General features: G+C 40.2%; 1 protein-coding gene across 4 annotated transcripts; it reads right to left on the reverse strand.

The window, feature by feature from the left end:
• Positions 1-15724: 15724 nt before the first annotated feature.
• Positions 15725-17541, reverse strand: LOC121741440. 4 transcript variants are annotated; one of them, XM_042134199.1, is made up of 4 exons: positions 17442-17541; positions 17115-17174; positions 16651-17003; positions 15725-16554 (listed from the first exon to the last, which is right to left on the reverse strand). In XM_042134199.1, exons 3-4 carry the CDS (start codon positions 16735-16737, stop codon positions 15958-15960), a joined length of 684 nt encoding a protein of 227 aa, XP_041990133.1. In that variant the 5' UTR covers positions 16738-17003; positions 17115-17174; positions 17442-17541; the 3' UTR covers positions 15725-15957. The 4 variants fall into 4 exon arrangements, with proteins under 4 accessions (XP_041990133.1, XP_041990129.1, XP_041990131.1 ...); XM_042134195.1 differs by having other exon boundaries at positions 16651-17174; XM_042134197.1 differs by having other exon boundaries at positions 17115-17534.
• Between the last annotated feature and the right edge of the window lie 78 nt (positions 17542-17619).

The raw sequence follows: 17619 nt of genomic DNA on the forward strand, positions 1-17619 counted from the left end.
CGGACTTCGCCGAGGTGAATTGTGTTCTTGATTCTTTGGCTTTGCTTCTTTCCTGTATTTTTGGTGCCCTCTGTTGACTTTTTTCTTTATCCATTTTCAGAGGAACGATATGCTCTCCAAGCTCGTCGCCGTCGAACTCTCCAAAGCGTCCAATGACTATGCTGAGATGCAGAGGAAGTTGGCGGCTGCTTGTCATCGGGCCGAACAGGCTGAGGCCAACTTTGAGAAGGCCAGAGCTGCTAGGATCTCGGCCCAGGATGAAGCTCAGTTTGCCAAAAACCAGCTCATCATCCAGCGAGAGCAGACGAAGTGGAGGGATGCTGCCGTCGTGGTTGCCCAAGGAGAGGGTCTCCGTGCTTTCGTGGAGAAACTCTTTCTGAGCAACCAATTCTCGGCCTTTGTCGGTGATCTTCTGAAACTGATGACCGATAAAGCCGAGCAGGGGCCTGAAGTCGTCCTGCCGCTGTACGGCCGGGAGATAGCAGCTCGGCTCCAGAGTCTGCCGGTGCTTGAGGAGCTTGCTTCGTCCTCGGTCCTGCTTTCTGCGGACCAAGTTCGTAGTTGCCGAGCTGACCGCGATGAGAATATGGAGGCTATCTTTGCCTCCATAGGGTCAGTTTCACCCGCTCCAATTTTCCACGGAGAGGGTGAGACCGAGCAGCATGAGCGGCAGACCGGCGATGAGCAGGCCGAGCAGGAGGCGCAGCAGATCGGCTACGGTGGCGCCGAGCAGGCTGGGGAGAGCAGGGAGGCCGAGGCTGAAGCTGAAGCAGACAAGGAGAAGGAAGCTGAACCTCACCGAGAAGGCGGAGACGAAGCTGGCGGAGTATGATTTCGTCTCCCTTCTCTTAGTTTAGTTTCTTCCTTCTTGTAAAACGGCCTTGAAGCCCTTGTGTAGAAAAATTTTTTTCTTATGAATGAAAAAATTCTTCTTTCTGCTCTTGTGTCTTCGTATAGCCTTTCGTACTCTCTTTTACTCCTGTTGTGGTTTACTACCTGCTCCGTAATCTGAAATGCCGAACTGACATAGCTGCTCTATATTCTGAACTTTTAAGGAGCTGGAGGTACTTCACTGGAAGCGGCTGTACTCTTCGGCTTTAGACGAAGCTGAGAAAAGAGCCATAGCTGACCAGGTGAAGAATGACGAACTCTTGGCTCGTTCAGTGAAGCTGGAGGCCGACAATAAGGACTTAGAGTCCGAAAAGAAAGATCTGGAGGCCGAGCTGAATATCGCCGTCGCTGAGAGGACTGCGTATGAGGATTTCATCTGCAGGCGCGGGGGAATGACCATCTCTGAAGTTCAGGAACGAGTTGACGAACTGTGGGAGGAATATCATGTACTCCGGAGGAACAATGCGCTGGAGAGCTCGGCTTGCCAACAAGTCGTGAAATCATTGCGGCGCTGGGCTTCTCGGTACGACATCATTCTTTCCCGGCGTCCCTCAATCGAGAGATTCCTTAGGCATTTCCCGTCAACAGATGGTCACACTCCAGCTCAAACCCCTGATTCACTTGCTCAAGACCCTACTCCAAGTCAGCAACGAACTCAGGAACAGCCGGAAACGTCAAGACGAGAACGGACTCAGGAGCAACGGAAACGTCAAGACGAGAACGGACTGAAGTTCGTAGAGGAGCTGTGATTATGAGTGAGCAAGATCGGCAAATGCTTCGTGAAGAGACTCTTCGCCGCCGAGGTGCTAGGGCTTCCCGGGCTCAGAGAAGAGGTGGCAGGTCGATTAGAGCATCTCGTCGACCTGCTTATTCTGCAGCTGCCTGGAACGCCCGAACTCAGCTTCACGAGGATTTTGTGAATAGATGGCTCAACTTTAGCAACCCTGGACAGTAGAATAGTCCTTTGTAATAGCGTAACGCCATCTCGTAGGGTAGCGGAGTTGTGTGCCGAACAAGATTTGAAAAATGAAATTTTGTTTTCGCTTCTAACACTGTGTATTTACAGCTTAGCGAAAAAATTTCATCGTACTTGTCCTCGGTCTTATGAAGTAAACTTCTTTGACCGGACTTGGTCCTTGGTCTTATGAAATAAACTTCTTTGACCGGACTCGTCTTTGGTCTGATGAAATAAACATCTTTGACCGGACTCGTCTTTGGTCTGATGAAATAAACATCTTTGACCGGACTCGTCTTTGGTCTGATGAAATAAACATCTTTGACCGGACTAAGCTTGTGTCCTAATTTGGCGAGTTTTATCGCTTGGATCGGACTTTCCCTTGTCCTAATTCGGCGAGTTTTATCGCGTGGATCGGACTATCCATTTGTTGCAGTTCGTTTCAGACGAACTGCTTGTTTCTTAAGCCGAATTGTGGTCTTGTATCCTCCTTAGAAGCTTGGACTCACAATCGTTGGCTTATTGTTGCAGTTCGTTTCAGACGAACTGCTTGTTTTTTAAGCCGAATTGTGGTCTTGTATCTTCTTCAGAAGCTTGGACTCACAATCGTAGGCTTATATATGTTCTAAAAAGGGGATCAGCCTTCGAAGAACAAGATACCTCAGCAACATTTGTAAGAGACGACACGCACATAGACAGACAAAACACACCTAGACAAATAAAAAGCACATAGAGACAAAAACGCACATAGCCTTAGGACCGAACTAGACACAAGACTGACTGACCGGACTGTCTCTTACAAATGGAACTTTTTGAGGTTGGAAACGTACCATGTTCGGGGTACTTGTGCTCCTGACACGTGAGTCAATTTGTAAGACCCTTTGCCGAGGACTTCTGACACCCGATATGGACCTTCCCATGTGGGTTCGAGTTTGCCCAGCTTTTCTGCTCGGCTTACTTCGTTGTTTCTCAAGACGAGATCTCCCACTTGAAATTGCAGCTTTTTCACCCTTTGGTTATAATACCGGGCTACTTGCTCCTTGTACTTGGCTGCTTTTATGCAGGCCAATTCTCTTCTTTCTTCGGCCAGATCTAGTTCGGCTCTCAGTCCGTCATCATTCATTTCTGAGGAGAAATTTAGAGTTCGGGGACTGGGTACGCCGATCTCAACCGGAATCACGGCTTCAGTGCCGTACACCATCGAGTTCGGCTCCGGTGTGACTTCGGTCATTTCGCCTGCCTCTGACTCCGGCTGCTGTGATTGCTACGCTTGATGGTGCCGAGCTGATTGCTCGGCACTTTTAAGCGCAATCTGCAAACTCTTGCTCTTTTTTGATCACCTCGGATGACCGCTATCCCTCCTTTAGTGGAGAAGGTGTTCGGCGAGGATGCCTCTGATCGCTATGACCGGACTTCTTTTTGTCTTCTCTAGATGAGCTGTCTAAAGACCGTTTTCGACGGTCTGCCTCATCGGCACGAGAAAACTGGTCCGCAATGTCCCACATCTCTTGAGCTGTTTGCGGACTGCATTCCACGAGCTTTCTGTAGAGAGCTCCGGGCAGGATTCCATTTTGGAATGCCGAAATGACAAGTAGATCATTGAGATAATCTACTTGTAGGCATTCCTTGTGGAACCTTGTCATAAAGTCGCTGATCTTTTCGTCGCGACCTTGACGTGTAGAAAGCAGCTGAGCCGAAGTGATTCGGGCTTCCGCTTTCTGAAAGAACCTCCTGTGGAAAGCATCCATTAGATCTCGGTAAGATCTAATGCTGCCTTGGGGGAGGCTATCGAACCACCTTCTTGCGTTCCCAATAAGCAGCTCGGGAAACAGCTTGCACATATGGACCTCATTGAGACCTTGGTTCGCTATGTTATACTGATAGCGTCCCAGGAAGTCATGAGGATCCACTAACCCGTCATAAGTCATCGACGGAGTTCGGTAGTTCTGTGGAAGGGGAGTTCGGGTGATATCGTCCGAGAACGGAGTCTTCAATGCTCCGTACATGGCGAACCCGACATCTCTTCGGTATGGAGGAGATGGAGATCTCCTGTGATTCCGGTACCGAGGAGGAACAGGAACATGTCGGGGTGGAGGATTCTTCTTCCTGGAAGACACGGCACTACTGCGGTAGTGACTTTCATGTCTGGAGGAGGAGGGAGAATCCACCGTTTTCGTCTTCGGCTGTTGGCTCTTTTGCAGGAAGGCTAAGAACTCATCCTGCTTCTCAGCCAAGAACAGCTTGACAGCCTCATTCAAATCAGGCTGCTGGGAAGACTCGGTGTGTGGACCTTTTGAGCGGCTTGTTCCTTCATCGTGAAAACTGGAAGTAGCTGTCTCCCGAGGCTGTTTTCCGGACCTGCGGGCTGGACTAGCTTCCTCATGGTTTTCACGAACGGTATTACGGGTAGTGTGTGATCTGGTATGCATTTTTTTGGGGTGGAAAAAGGGTCAAAAATTCGCTTTATCACAAATTTGGTTCTCTGTTTCCCACAGACGGCGCCAGTGATGGTTGGGCGAATTTTTTATGGTGATGAATGCTGGAAAATACAGATCACGACACAGAGATTTACGTGGTTCGATTTACTGAGGTAAATCTACGTCCACGGGAAGAAAAGAGGGCAGAGTTGTATTGCTTGATCTGTTTTCTACAGCTTACAATACAGACTTGCTATTTGATATTTGATCTCTAGAGAACTTCTTTAGAACTTAACCATTTTCTATCTGATCTAAGTTCTATTTATACATTGAACTAAGATCGTGGCTTGCATCACCACTAATGATGGTTGTGGATGTCGTGGAGGTCATGGAGATCCTGCATGGGTCCACTATCTTGCATGAGATCCTGCATGAGTCCACTATCTCTGTACTTGGTCCACTATCCTGCATGAGTTGACTATCTTCCAGTTCGGTCGAATACTGAGACCGAACTGCTGAACTATTGCCGAGCAGCTTTAGCCGATCTGAGAGTAGAGCTTGACTGGTCGGCTTTTACCGAGCTGTAGGCTGGGGCCGAACTCTTTGGTAATGCCGAACTGATACTCTTCCTTGGGCTTTGGGCTGATGGGCCGTCACTGCTGTTGGGCTTGTTTAGTCCGTACCCCATCAAGGGGCGATCAGAACAGGTCGAGGCTCAAGTATTTGGATTTCGTGGTTGTCGCCACCATTCATTTGATGATGCTCATCGCCACCATCTACGGTTTCGCCAAGGAGAGATCCGGCCGCCTCAAGCCCACTATATGCGTCGTTGAGAACTCTGTCAGGACCATGGGCGGACACACGTTGAAGGAGGGGAGGGCTTAAGCCCTCACCCAATTATTTTTTTAGTTTTTTCTGTTACTAAAATTTTAAAAAATTCTAAAACTTATCTCTCAACCCTTACTTAAATAATGTTATTTAAGACTAAATCATCAAAAATTGTAGAAAAAAAGGGCTGAACAATCAAGAAATAAAAAAATGCAGATGATGAAATATAACAATGGCTACAGCTCGGTGGAGGAAGAAAATGACTCGACTCAAAAAGGTTAATAAATTATAATTATTATTATTATTATTATTATTATTATTATTATTATTATTATTATATTTTTCTAGTAAAATGTGTCCAAATGTTACGCTCATTACTAGGAGGTGTTTTCGGCTATTGAATTAAATTACACTGCAGCAACTTCTTAATACTTTTACTTTCATTTAGGCGTGTTAACTGAATTTTAATTTAATAACTTAATTTTCCATTAATAAATTCAACAGATTCTAAAATTTATTCTCCACCCTATTTTTTTTCCTTTTTCTTTGCAAATAATCCAGGCAAACTCAAAATTCGTTTTCATAGTGACTTTAAACAATAAGTTAATTTTTCTCCTTTTTTTCTTTTCAATTTAATTATGCAAAAACATTTTTTCTGTATTTTATTATATATTTTTATCACAAAAATTCTCTACCCATTTACAAAATTTTTTAATTTTTTTGTGGTATGTCCACTGTCATTTGTATTTATGGAAAATTTTTCATCAATTGTTATCCTTTTCTCTTTTACTTTTCCTATTATTTCTCTTTATCTTTATATCGTTACTAATATGTATTAAAATTTGCTTCGTTCACATATAAGACTATTTCTCGTTGACAGTGCTAATATATATAGTAAAGCCCCTACCAACAAAAAATCCTGCGTCCGCCCCTGGTCAGGACACTTATTGCCCCGCTTTACACCAAAACACACCATCTCCCCATTCAACTCCTCACCTTTGCGGATTTGAGGGAAGAAGATGCATTTCTGCAAGATCGATTCCACGTACGCCATTGATGAAAGTGGAGGAAGAAGATGAAAGTGGCAATTGAAATAAATATTTTATGATTTTATTTAAAAATAATAATTTTGATGATTAAATAATTAAAAATTGTTTAAGTTGGTCAAAATTGTGATTTAAATCGCTGACCGTTAAATATTAACGGAATTGTTAACGGAGGACCAATTGTGATCCGATTTGAAATGTACAAGACCAAAAAATTCAAAAAATAAAGTTTAAGACCAAAATTATAAAATGAGCATATGTTCAGGACCAATTTTTGCCTTTACTCTTTTATATTCAAAATATAGATATCTTCTGTGATTTTTATTTAGTATACAATATTACTAGAATTTAGAGCATCCACGATAAGGGGCTCAATTTTATTTAACTATTCATTGTCCCATATTTCATTTCTTAGTTAAAGAGCGCCTACAATAATCTTTTTCAGTAATTAAGTTATTATTCTATTCTTCAATTTAAAAATATAAGAAATAAAAATATTTTATTAATAATAAAAAAATTACAAAACCAAAAAATGACACGTTACAAATTTCTAAAATTAAAAATTAGTAAATAATTAAAATTCTAAAAATTTAAAATTATAACTTGAGAGAGAAAAACGGTAATAAAGGGTTATATATGGAAAAAGTGCGAAAATTTTTATTTTAGCCAATTTTTCAATTAAAAAAATTAATTTAACGGTGACAAATGACACTCATTCGATGTCTACTAAGGTCATTCACAGTAGTCATCTTTTTTTTTCTTTTTAATAATGAGGATCAATAGTGGTTCCTCATCTACCCCCGTAATGACTCGAAACCCCGTCTTATTACTTGGAGGGGAAGCATCTTACCAACTAGAACTGCACTTCGTTGTCTCATTCACAATAATCATCATTTAACCATCCATTTCCTTAACAATTTATGGGGCCGTACACCACTTTTTACCACACACATTCTTTATTCAATAGACAATTAATAAAACAACATTTCAACAATAAAATTTTATTAAAAACTACATTACAAATTCCTAAAAAAGAAAATGCATTATTAAACATCCTATAAATTTTAAATTACATTAAAAATTACATAATTTATATCATAGTTAAAAAAACATAAAAAATTACTTTTTCGGCGGCGATACCATGTTCAAATTTTAAGCCCAAATGAGACTTGAGGAGCTCAATACCATGGCCACATGTCAATTGTTGTAACCGCGCCATATGATAAGTGTCGGCCACTGTGGCGGCGAACAACATGCCCATTAAAACATTTATGGGAGTTTTGGGGGGCGATTGGCTTGGTCTGCGTCGCCCTCTGCCTCTAGCCATACTTGAATTGATGCAAATGGAAATTTTTTGTGATAAAATAAGTGATAGTTTTTTATTGTGAAAAAAATTATGTGACATATGAGCTATTTTAGATGATTTTATGACGAGTTAGAGGATTAAAATAATACAAAAAAGAGAAAAAATGATAATGTTGGAGTAAGTGCAAAAACGGTGCTCACTCGCAGGGGGCGAGTGAGTGTCACCACACGGCCAGGGAGCGCCATGTGGCGGGGGCACGTGTCCCACCAATAAGGGCTTCTCCCCCCACACAGGTGGCCCTTCAGGATGAGTCCGGACTGATTAAGGCAAGTATAAATTGTGGAAAAATGGTACCATTCGTAGTCACGAAGACTATGAGAACATGTCTCCCAACTTCTGACGGGTTAAGAAGGACGTCAAGCTCGCGATGGTAAAATAGTGGTTTATAAGAGACAACTCATCGTAAGATAGTTCCTTTATTATTTTATTTTAACTTCGTCTTTCAAATAGATAAATAAATAAAAGGTTCAGTGGACCCCCAAGTTCACCTTATTGAACTCAATTGATCGCTGAGTATTTACAAAAGATTTTCATGATTCAAAGGATAATTTCTCATTTCGTTCTCACTCTATTCTATTCTCTCAAACCCTTGCTCCCATATCTCGAAATTCATATATAAGAGCATTTTCAATGAAAAATGTAAATGAAATCTAAAAGAAATATTTATCATATTTATTTTTTTTTAAAAAAATAATTATTTAAAGAAGGTAATATAGTAACTCACTTTTTTTTTGTTACAAATAGTAACTCACGTTTTTAAATATGTAATTTTACCTTTTTTATACAGGTGCAAATAAATTTTTAATTTACATTTTTTCTGATCTAAACAAAGCAAAACGTTGCAGATTAAGAGGGAAAACAACATTAGAATTTTATGACATTAGCAATTCAAAGAATTTATAAGAGCATCTCCAAGGGGAGAGGTAAATGGAGAGGTAAAATAATATAACTACTATATTTACTTTTTTTTTCATGAAAAATCAATCTCCAATGGGAGATGTATTTGAGAAGGTATTATATATTTTCTCATTTTGAAGAGGTATATTTACTTTTTTTCATGAAAAATTATCATCCAATGGGAAAGGTATTTGATAAAGTATTACACTTTATGTTTTTAATGCATTTTGTATGATTATTTTATTTAAAAGAATTAATTTAGCTTTCTATGTACCTTTTGCCTTTGGAATATATTACTACTTTTTAGAAGTGTATATTTCACTTTTTAAGAAGGTAATATGATATACCTTTTCTATATATCTTCCTTCCTTGGAGATGCTCTAATAGGAGTAAGAGAATGTGATGCCATGATTCCTCTTTGTATTTTGTCTATGATTTTAGTACACCTAGGAGTCGTTTGGTTGCCTAGATTCATCGAGATTAGGATTCGTATCCATGTATTTTTCATTGTTTGGTTGCACATGGTGCTGCCCGCTGAACCCGTGAGTATAATCTTCGGCCCGATATGGATCTCCCACCAGCCCCATCGATTCAAATCGGTCCTCGTATTTCGTGTCGGATAAGTTAATCATTTTCCTCATTTGCCCTAGTCTCCACTTTGAACTCAAACAAAATTTGAAACACTCCAAAAGCTCCAACAAAACTTCAGCTTTAGTCGAGGAACATTTCTGTGGCTGATTCCCGACGAGTTTCATACCATCGGAAGAGGTGAATCGGCATAGCAAGGAGAAATCCGACTTCTTTCCATCACCCACTCAACATTAATTTTTCTTCAAAATTATCAAAATATATTACTGGATCTGGGGATTATTCAGTTTGATTAAGTTTTTTGGATGGGCTAAATTAAGCCATTTTTGGTACCTGCTCTTGCTTGCTAGTACTGTAAAACATATGTGTTTAAATGACCAACCCTTGTTTCTGCGCTCAATAGTGGGGTGCCCTGGATCTTTCTTTCATTTTGGTCTTAGAGCACGATTTGTGGTGCAATATTCATTTCAATTTTTTTTGCTGCAGCCAATCGATAACGCGTCGATTGTGTGGCCATTCTTTGTTATGGATCGGTCGTTTTTGCGTCAACTGCCTTGTATCTAATGGTAGAAGACATAATGAATAGTTTTCATATGCAATCTACTGTTATTTTGTACTTCTACTTGAAGCGTAGACGACGATTTTGAAGACGAGATATGCGACGCCTCATTAGACATTACTCCATTCTAGATAGGATACCGACACGGGTGAAGCAAATAAGCAGACTCACTGAAGTCAGTGATGTCGACTGCTTTGTCAATCTAAGAATGGATAGGAACACGTTCGGATGCCTATGTATTCTACTGAGAGACATAGGGGGATCGCGTCCTGGTAGGTATGTGCTGTTGGAGGAGCAAATTGCTATCTTCCTAGGAATTTTAGCCCACCACAAGAAAAATCGTATAGTTGGTTATAACTTTATGAGGTCCGGGGAAACCATATCTCATTACGTTCATTCTGTTTTGAGAGCAACAGTGAAACTGCATAGCGTTTTGTTGCCGCGCCCAATACCCATTACTAATGACTGCACTGACTCTCGTTGGAAACATTTTAAGGTAATACACTTTTCTATATAAGCTAGGTTCAAGCTGATAGATTCTTTGTGGGTCTGTATTGCTGATACTCCTAGGGATGTCTTGGGGCATTGGATGGGACTTATATCAACGTGCTTGTGCTTAACGTTGACAAGCCCCGCTATCGAACTCGGAAGGGTCAGATCTCAACTAACACCCTCGCAGCCTGTGATTGCAATATGAGGTTTGTGTATTTTCTCCATGGATGGGAGGGATCTGCGGGTGATTCTCGTGTTCTTCGTGATGCCGTCACTAGAGAAGAAGCGGCTTTGAGGGTCCCTAAAGGTTCACACCACACCATCCCTAAATCAATTAATCTTATCTTCTATAAATAAGTTTGGTTTTTTGGGTTAAAAACATAAACTTTTGTCAATTTGCCTTTATTATAGGAAATTACTACTTATGTGACAATGGGTATGCTAATTCCGAAGGTTTCTTAACACCTTACAAAGGTGTTTGATACCACTTGAAAGAATGGGAGTTGGCACACAAAGGCCACAGAATGCACATGAGTTGTTTAACTTAAGGCACACTGATAAGGCTAATTTCATGCATGGGTTGTAGGATAAAATTCTCGTAATTGAGGGGTCTAACGTTTTAAGCCAGGTATGTAGAAGATTTTCACCAGACCCAGGAAAGGAAAAGGACATTTGCATGGTCCAAGGAAACTGGCGAATAAGTGAGCGATTTGGAGAAAAGTTACTAGACGGAGGAAATCAAGGAGCTGAAGGGTAGAATGGAGATTTCTACGAAGGCTTCTAGAAGATTATGTCCGCACCTATATAAAGAAGAAAGCATGCAATCAGAGGGGACCTTCTCGGTGGAGGCCTGATGACCAGATTGCAGCTCTAGCTCGCTCACTTCTACATACTTTTGGGTTTCATCGGGAAATTGTGGGGGAATTCTCGGGTTTATTTTGCTAGTTAGTAGTTGGGTAACACTGTCCTTACAGAGGGCGAAGAAACAATTTAATCGCTTTCATTTTACTTTATTGTCGTGAATTTCACCGAGCTTCGCCGTTCGAAGCTCGGCCCTGTTGCTGTTGCATTACCGTTGTTTATGAAATTTCTGTTTCCGTATTTGAGTTGTTGATTAATTTCGATCATGGATGCCATTTATTTTGAGTTTGATGATACTTCGGAATGGGATGTTTGATTTCTGTGTTGATCAGAGCATATCATTCGAATCTGAAGTTATGGAGTTGATTTTGTTTGTTGTTGGGTTCGGAAAGCTTGGATCCGGAGTGGATTAAGCATCCGGAGGTTGGATCTGAAACAGGGTGATCGGAGTTGATGCCTAGCTTTCGTATTTTCATTTCATTCCGTCTAGTTTATGTATATCTATTTTATTTCCGGCTAGTCGCAAGTTTCCGACGTCCGAATTTTTACATTCTGTTTGAATCTGGGTGTTCGTGATTTGTTTTTTCATGTTTGTGTTTGATTCAGCTAATGAGACACATGTTGCTGTTAGTTAAATCCTTAGTTAGTTAGTTGCAGCCTTTCGTCCGTACTTGTTATTTCTGGAATATGGTCCCCACTATTACTCGCCTTCTGTTTGGCTATAGTAGGAAGTTGTTTGCTCAGTCTAGGGAGTTAGTTGGTTATTTTTAAATGTTCGTTGCCAGCGTGATGTTTACAGTTCCTAGGTCTAGTGTTTGATTTTGTGCCTAGGTCTAATAGTAGTTAACATCAACCCAATATGCGTGGCAGCAGCCGCTTTCTAGACCAAAGTCTTTAGATGCTTTCTTACGTGTCCATCTTCGTGGGATCGACCCATGCTTCTCTATACTAGTCTATAGTATAACGGGTTGAGGGATCTTTGAAGCACGAGCTTGTGTGTCCAACGACTGAGTCTTCTAGATTCCCTTGAATTCCTAGACCTAGTGATCTAGTGGATTCACTGGAGTTAGTAGCTCGACCTAGAACAACAGAACGCACACCGCTCGAGTCACCGCTCTTCACACACTAAAGCACGGAACATAATTGAGCGGGCATTTGCGGTTTTAAAAATGCGATGGAGTATTTTACGATGTGTGTGTTTCTATATGATTAAGATACAGATAAGGCTGATCATGGCTTGCCTCCTCCTCCATAATTTCATCCGAGGTGAAATGATGAACGATCCAATTGAGCAACAACTTGATGTTGGTGATAACATTTGCATCCTCGATGAAGACCATGATGAGGTTGAGTTCGTGGATCAGGTTGAGCCAACCACAAAATGGACTCAGATGCGAGATGACTTGGCAAATTCCATGTGGATTCATGTGGGGAACATTACAGACTTAATAATATACTGTGTCTTCTTGCTTTATTCCATATTACCTACTGCCACATGATATTTTCATTTGCATCTTATTTTTGTTACTCATTCTTTGTTTTCCCTTGCAACAAGGTCATGTCAACAACAACTAAAAATTGCGAATTGGCACCCGAGTGTCTATGTGGCGCCGGCCTGATGAGGTTGTTATGTGCAGGAAAGGTTGCGGCACATTGCGGTCGATATTTTTACAAATGTTCGGCAAACGCACAACACTCGGGTGATTTTTTGTGGTGCAACGAGTACCATAGTAGTGAAGGTGGTGAGATACTAGATTACATTTTGAATCAAACATATCGGGCAGTTAAAGTTGTATCCCAGGTGCAAGGTGCTAAAAAAAAGGTTGGAGAAGATGTCTTCATGTCGCGTTTGTGACCGATGTCATGCTGAATTAAGGATGAATCTCATATTCGGTGTCATGGGGATGATTTTGTGTTTACTCGGGATGTTGATTGGGAGGCTCTACTGGTGTAGTGTTTAGCTTTATGGATCAATATCTGAAATTATCGACTAATTTATTTACTACTGTAATTTTGTACTATGAAGTTTAGACTTTGGTTGCATATTTTGAACATATCGGTCTAGTATTTCACGACTTTGATCTTGTAGGAAGAAGTGTCATTTTGAAGAACAATGTTCAGTGTGTATTTATTCTTCCTTCCTCTTCTCCCATTCTTTTTCTTTGGTATATATCACGATATAGCCTCGTATATGCAAATAGGTGCTCGAATCGCTGAAAAAATGGAGCTAATCCATGAGATAATAGCCATGGTTTTTTTATGGGTACAACTCACTAGTTCTCTTCAACAAAAAATGGGGATGGTGTTTCCAGAAAGATGTAATCATATTTATATATGTATATGTCAATCGGGTTTTGATCTATGCAAAGCTCATTCTTAATACAAAAATGCAGAACCAAGCATACAAAGGCCATTTTTAAGTAATCATCAGCTTATTTTTACGTCATTATAGTAATGATGACATAAAATGATCTTAACATGACCTCAAACCCAAATTTTATAATATGACCTAAAACTACTTTATAATGACTCTCCGTGTTTTTATTTAATTATTGACCATTATATTGCCAAATCTCATGGTCAGGATTTGGTCTGGATTTTGTATTAAAATCAATTTTTGTATTGATCATTTTCCTATGTCAATCATTTTATTTATTTTAATGTGTGGTTAAACAATATGAATTGGCAAACTTAAATTAATTCATCTCTTCTATATTATTCCACTGATTTGGGTTTAAAAAAATAAGAACTCTTCTAATTTTACACCATATTTAACCACAATATCAGCTACTACGAGGCATATCAAAGAAATAACTTCAATTTAATATTATTTGGTATAATAATGTTATTTTAAATTGTTCTTTCTTTTTTACCAGGTAATAAGGAATGTATGAATTAAATTCTAATGAATTTACCCTGAGATTGCTCTAATTTATCATATAATCAAATAGTTATAATTCATGTATTTTCTTATCAAATCATAATTTGTCTAAATCCAATTTTTGGTCGTTACGATTTTTGTTAGCATACTCCTACATATACATGTGTAATTAAATAGAAAACCAATTCTTGAACAACCTAGAGATAGAACAACTTGTAATCAACGGCCATTGAGTTTTGTGAATGAAATTTATTTCATTACAGAGGGACAAGTGAAGCAGTTAATTCACCTCCACCAAATAAGATTTGACTTTAATAACAGATCTTCCATTTTGCGCTAACGTTATAGTATGTGACTTCTCAACAACACTACTTAATTCCTCTTCTACGTAAGTCTTGAGCGAAGAGGTGGGATTTGACAAGAAACCACCCTCATCGTCGGCCTATACTATATTAATGCGTAATGGCACATCAATACTCGCTTTGCCATTATGAAGCCATTCGATCTTTTGATATTACAAATAGAGACCATAACAACAACTTCACACACTATCCCTTTCATTTCATCTCTGAAAAAATTCATCTCAAGTGTCTACTGTTCTGTCCAGCCAAAGCTCATTCCTCTACGAAGTAAATTGGTAGCCGGAGATCGACAATTTGTTGTTAGGGACATTGCTAAGCTTGAAGCGAGCTAAGGCCTTCAAAGGGACTGTCTTCCCTAGTCGTTTCATTCTAGATGCGGCAGTCGCGATCGAGTATGAGCTGGGATTTGCTTTCGAATGGTTTGAGGTCGTTGATCGGCTTCACTTCCTTGAAAAGCGGTACACAACATTTAAGGAGCTCACTCATGCGGAGGGGACATACTGGAACCCCGAATCCAACCTTCTGATAGTGGTTCAAGACTCCTGGGAATCAATGTTGAAGGTATGATTTTGTTTATATGCTCTAAGTGCAATTCGGTTCACTAGTATTGATGTGTGCATATACATATTTTGTGGACAAACCCCCTGGTCGGTGCTTACTACCACCAAGGGGATTCCGCTTACCGGCTACTCGATCAACTATTCGCGAATGGTGACGTCAAAGTTGAGAATGAAAAAACTGCTATCGTGTTGTCTGACACATTAGTCAATAAAGGCAAGGAGCATGCTGGTAGTGATGAGTCGGTTAACGGCCTTGCCGCCGACGAAACAATCAACAATGCGTATATTACTTATACCCAACACAAGCTTGTGTTTGACGAGCTTCAACAATCAGACCGCGAGTCTACAACTGATAAGGGTAAGTACTTCCACGTTGTGGGTAAGGGTGGCAAGCTCGAAGGTAAACTGGTTGTACCAAGACGTGACCCGTTGCCACAACAGCTTCCACCTAAGGCTCCCACCATCTACAGTTCGGAGGATTCATCCAGCCCAATTATGTGGTGGAGGATGCCAAGGAAGCCCTCGCTTTGATGGGCACATGAAATGGTGGGAGAATGTTTTGCTATCTTATGTTATGCAATAGCCAGTGCATGTAGTAAATCGTATTAACATATTTTAGAAGTGCTTTGCTTGGTAGACCTTATATTATGTAGTAGCTACTGAAGTCCTTTTGTAAAACATGGTTTATCAGGTGCATGTAGTAGGTGGTATTATGTTTGTTCAGTACCTATTTGCGTATGAGTTGGTTTATCTTTCCCAACTTTGTGCTTAACATTGCCAACTACTATTGTTATATATCAACATGCATCGTATGGTTTATCTTTCCTAACTTTGTGCTTAACATTGCCAACCATTATTGTTATATATCAGTATGCCTCGTATGGTCCATTTAATAATTGTAATGGGAAGAGTACAATTTGACAAAGTGCATAAGACAATATAAAAAAAGCATACAACCAAACAGAGGACATGGATTTATAATTAAGTACTCATTCCAGGTTGAACGAGTCTAATACCAAAATAAAGTTTTCGAAGTCTTACAAGCCAAAAGATAATAGATCCTAATACAGAGCATAGTTCATCAGAGGGTTAAGTCAACAAAAGCAAGCATCAGAGTACCAATACGTAATTACATCACGGATGGATCAAGCCTTCAATAGTTTTTTAGGAAAAAAAAGTCCCTTGAATAAAAAAGGATAATAACCTTGACACCCAAATCACAAGTAATACCAAAAAATACAGTTGCACCAATATTCAAATAAGGCCTTCTTTCTTGATGATGCGCATCACGTAGCCCGACTTTGATGCTTCAGGTAAACCCATGAAGATCTCAAGCCTCGAGTTATCCTTACCTATGATATCACAGAGATCATATCGTTGATCTTCAGATAGTGCGAGTATGTTGCCAAGTTCCTTGAAAACATTTTGGCGAGCCTTCCCTAAGTCCATTTCGTAGCCAATGCGCTTTGACAGGGTCTCCAGGCGAGAGTTGGTTTCAGCATGAAGCTTTCCAAGCAGCTCGAGTAAGCCATCACCGTCATCACGTCCTTTGCGTTTGCGGGTGCTTCTCTTGGAAGGTTGGGAATTTTTTTGGCTTTGAGCATTGTCTCCACCATGTTCTGTCCCACATGTTTCTTGTGCTGGATCACCAGCAACAACATCTTCAAAGCTTAAATTCATATCACTCAGTCCTTCCAACTCAGCCACATGCTCCTCGGGCTCGGAGTTATTTGTTGCCTGCACAACATGCTCTGAATTACCGCCTGTGGCCCTATCCTTTCCAAAAATCACTTTCCAATCCTCTAAATACGGCCAAGACTTGTTACGCATACAACGGGCATGGGTGTCTTGCTGCAACCAGTAACATGAATAAGAATAATCAATGAAAGTTGTTAAAATAAACAGGAGTATGAATGCTAAAACGGATACAACAATTGATGTCCAAACCTTGACAATTTGGTCCCGTTGGTCATCCGTGCACGATATTTTGAAATCGCCATGATCATTGAACCCAACGCCACTTCGCTCAAGCATTTTTGACAAGGAGTAGTAGAATTTTTTTCAAGTTGTTATCTTGGACTGAATGTGAGGAGTCTCTTGCAAGTCAGTTGTTGGAAACTCCTTGTGCAACCAATCCTCAATTTTCTTGAGGTACCTAGAACGAAATCCATTGTCATTTTTCCACCCCATCGTGACCAGTTCCTTCATTACAACGATAAGCGATTCTTCTTCTCTGTCGGACCAACTTCGACGCGACCTATCGCAGTTACGGTAGCTGTTCCCCCGAGATTGACTCTCGACTGTAACACATAAACAACATACGGAGAGACCTCAAAAATATACATTTTACAAATCAAATCTAAACTATATTTAACTTTTATGTATGAGGTGTACAATCATAAAAGTCTCACCCGGAGTTCGTTGAACAGAAGGACCATGGGGTATGAATCCCTTTGAGTGAGACATGACTTCTGTGGAAATTGTGGGAATGGAATTCAGCAAACCCAAAATAAAACCAGTTAACTTGTTTTAGCAAAAAAATATCAGAAAAACCATACGAAAGCCCTAATTAACATATGACAAAATCACGTCATAACCATAGTAATTATGCACATATCAACGAAGATATTAAGCAATATGACACAAGAAAGAGATAAAGCAAGGCATGAGTTGTGTATTGCAAAGATTTCAAATAAAAATTAAATTTATGCATACATGAGGACAGTTAAATCTCCTACTTTGAACAGGAAGAACATCGGTTGGATTTATGTGACTCGATTCAACTCCGCCGTCGCTGCGTTCTTACATCTGCGGTGTGTTACGAAGCCCCGATTTGGTGTACAATTGTGAAGTGCAGATGAGAGGGAGTAAAAGGCATTTATATACGGAGCATTATTGGTAATACATAAAAAACCC

Source organism: Salvia splendens, chromosome 7 (genome assembly GCF_004379255.2).
Source record: "Salvia splendens isolate huo1 chromosome 7, SspV2, whole genome shotgun sequence".
Classification (NCBI taxonomy): domain Eukaryota; kingdom Viridiplantae; phylum Streptophyta; class Magnoliopsida; order Lamiales; family Lamiaceae; genus Salvia; species Salvia splendens.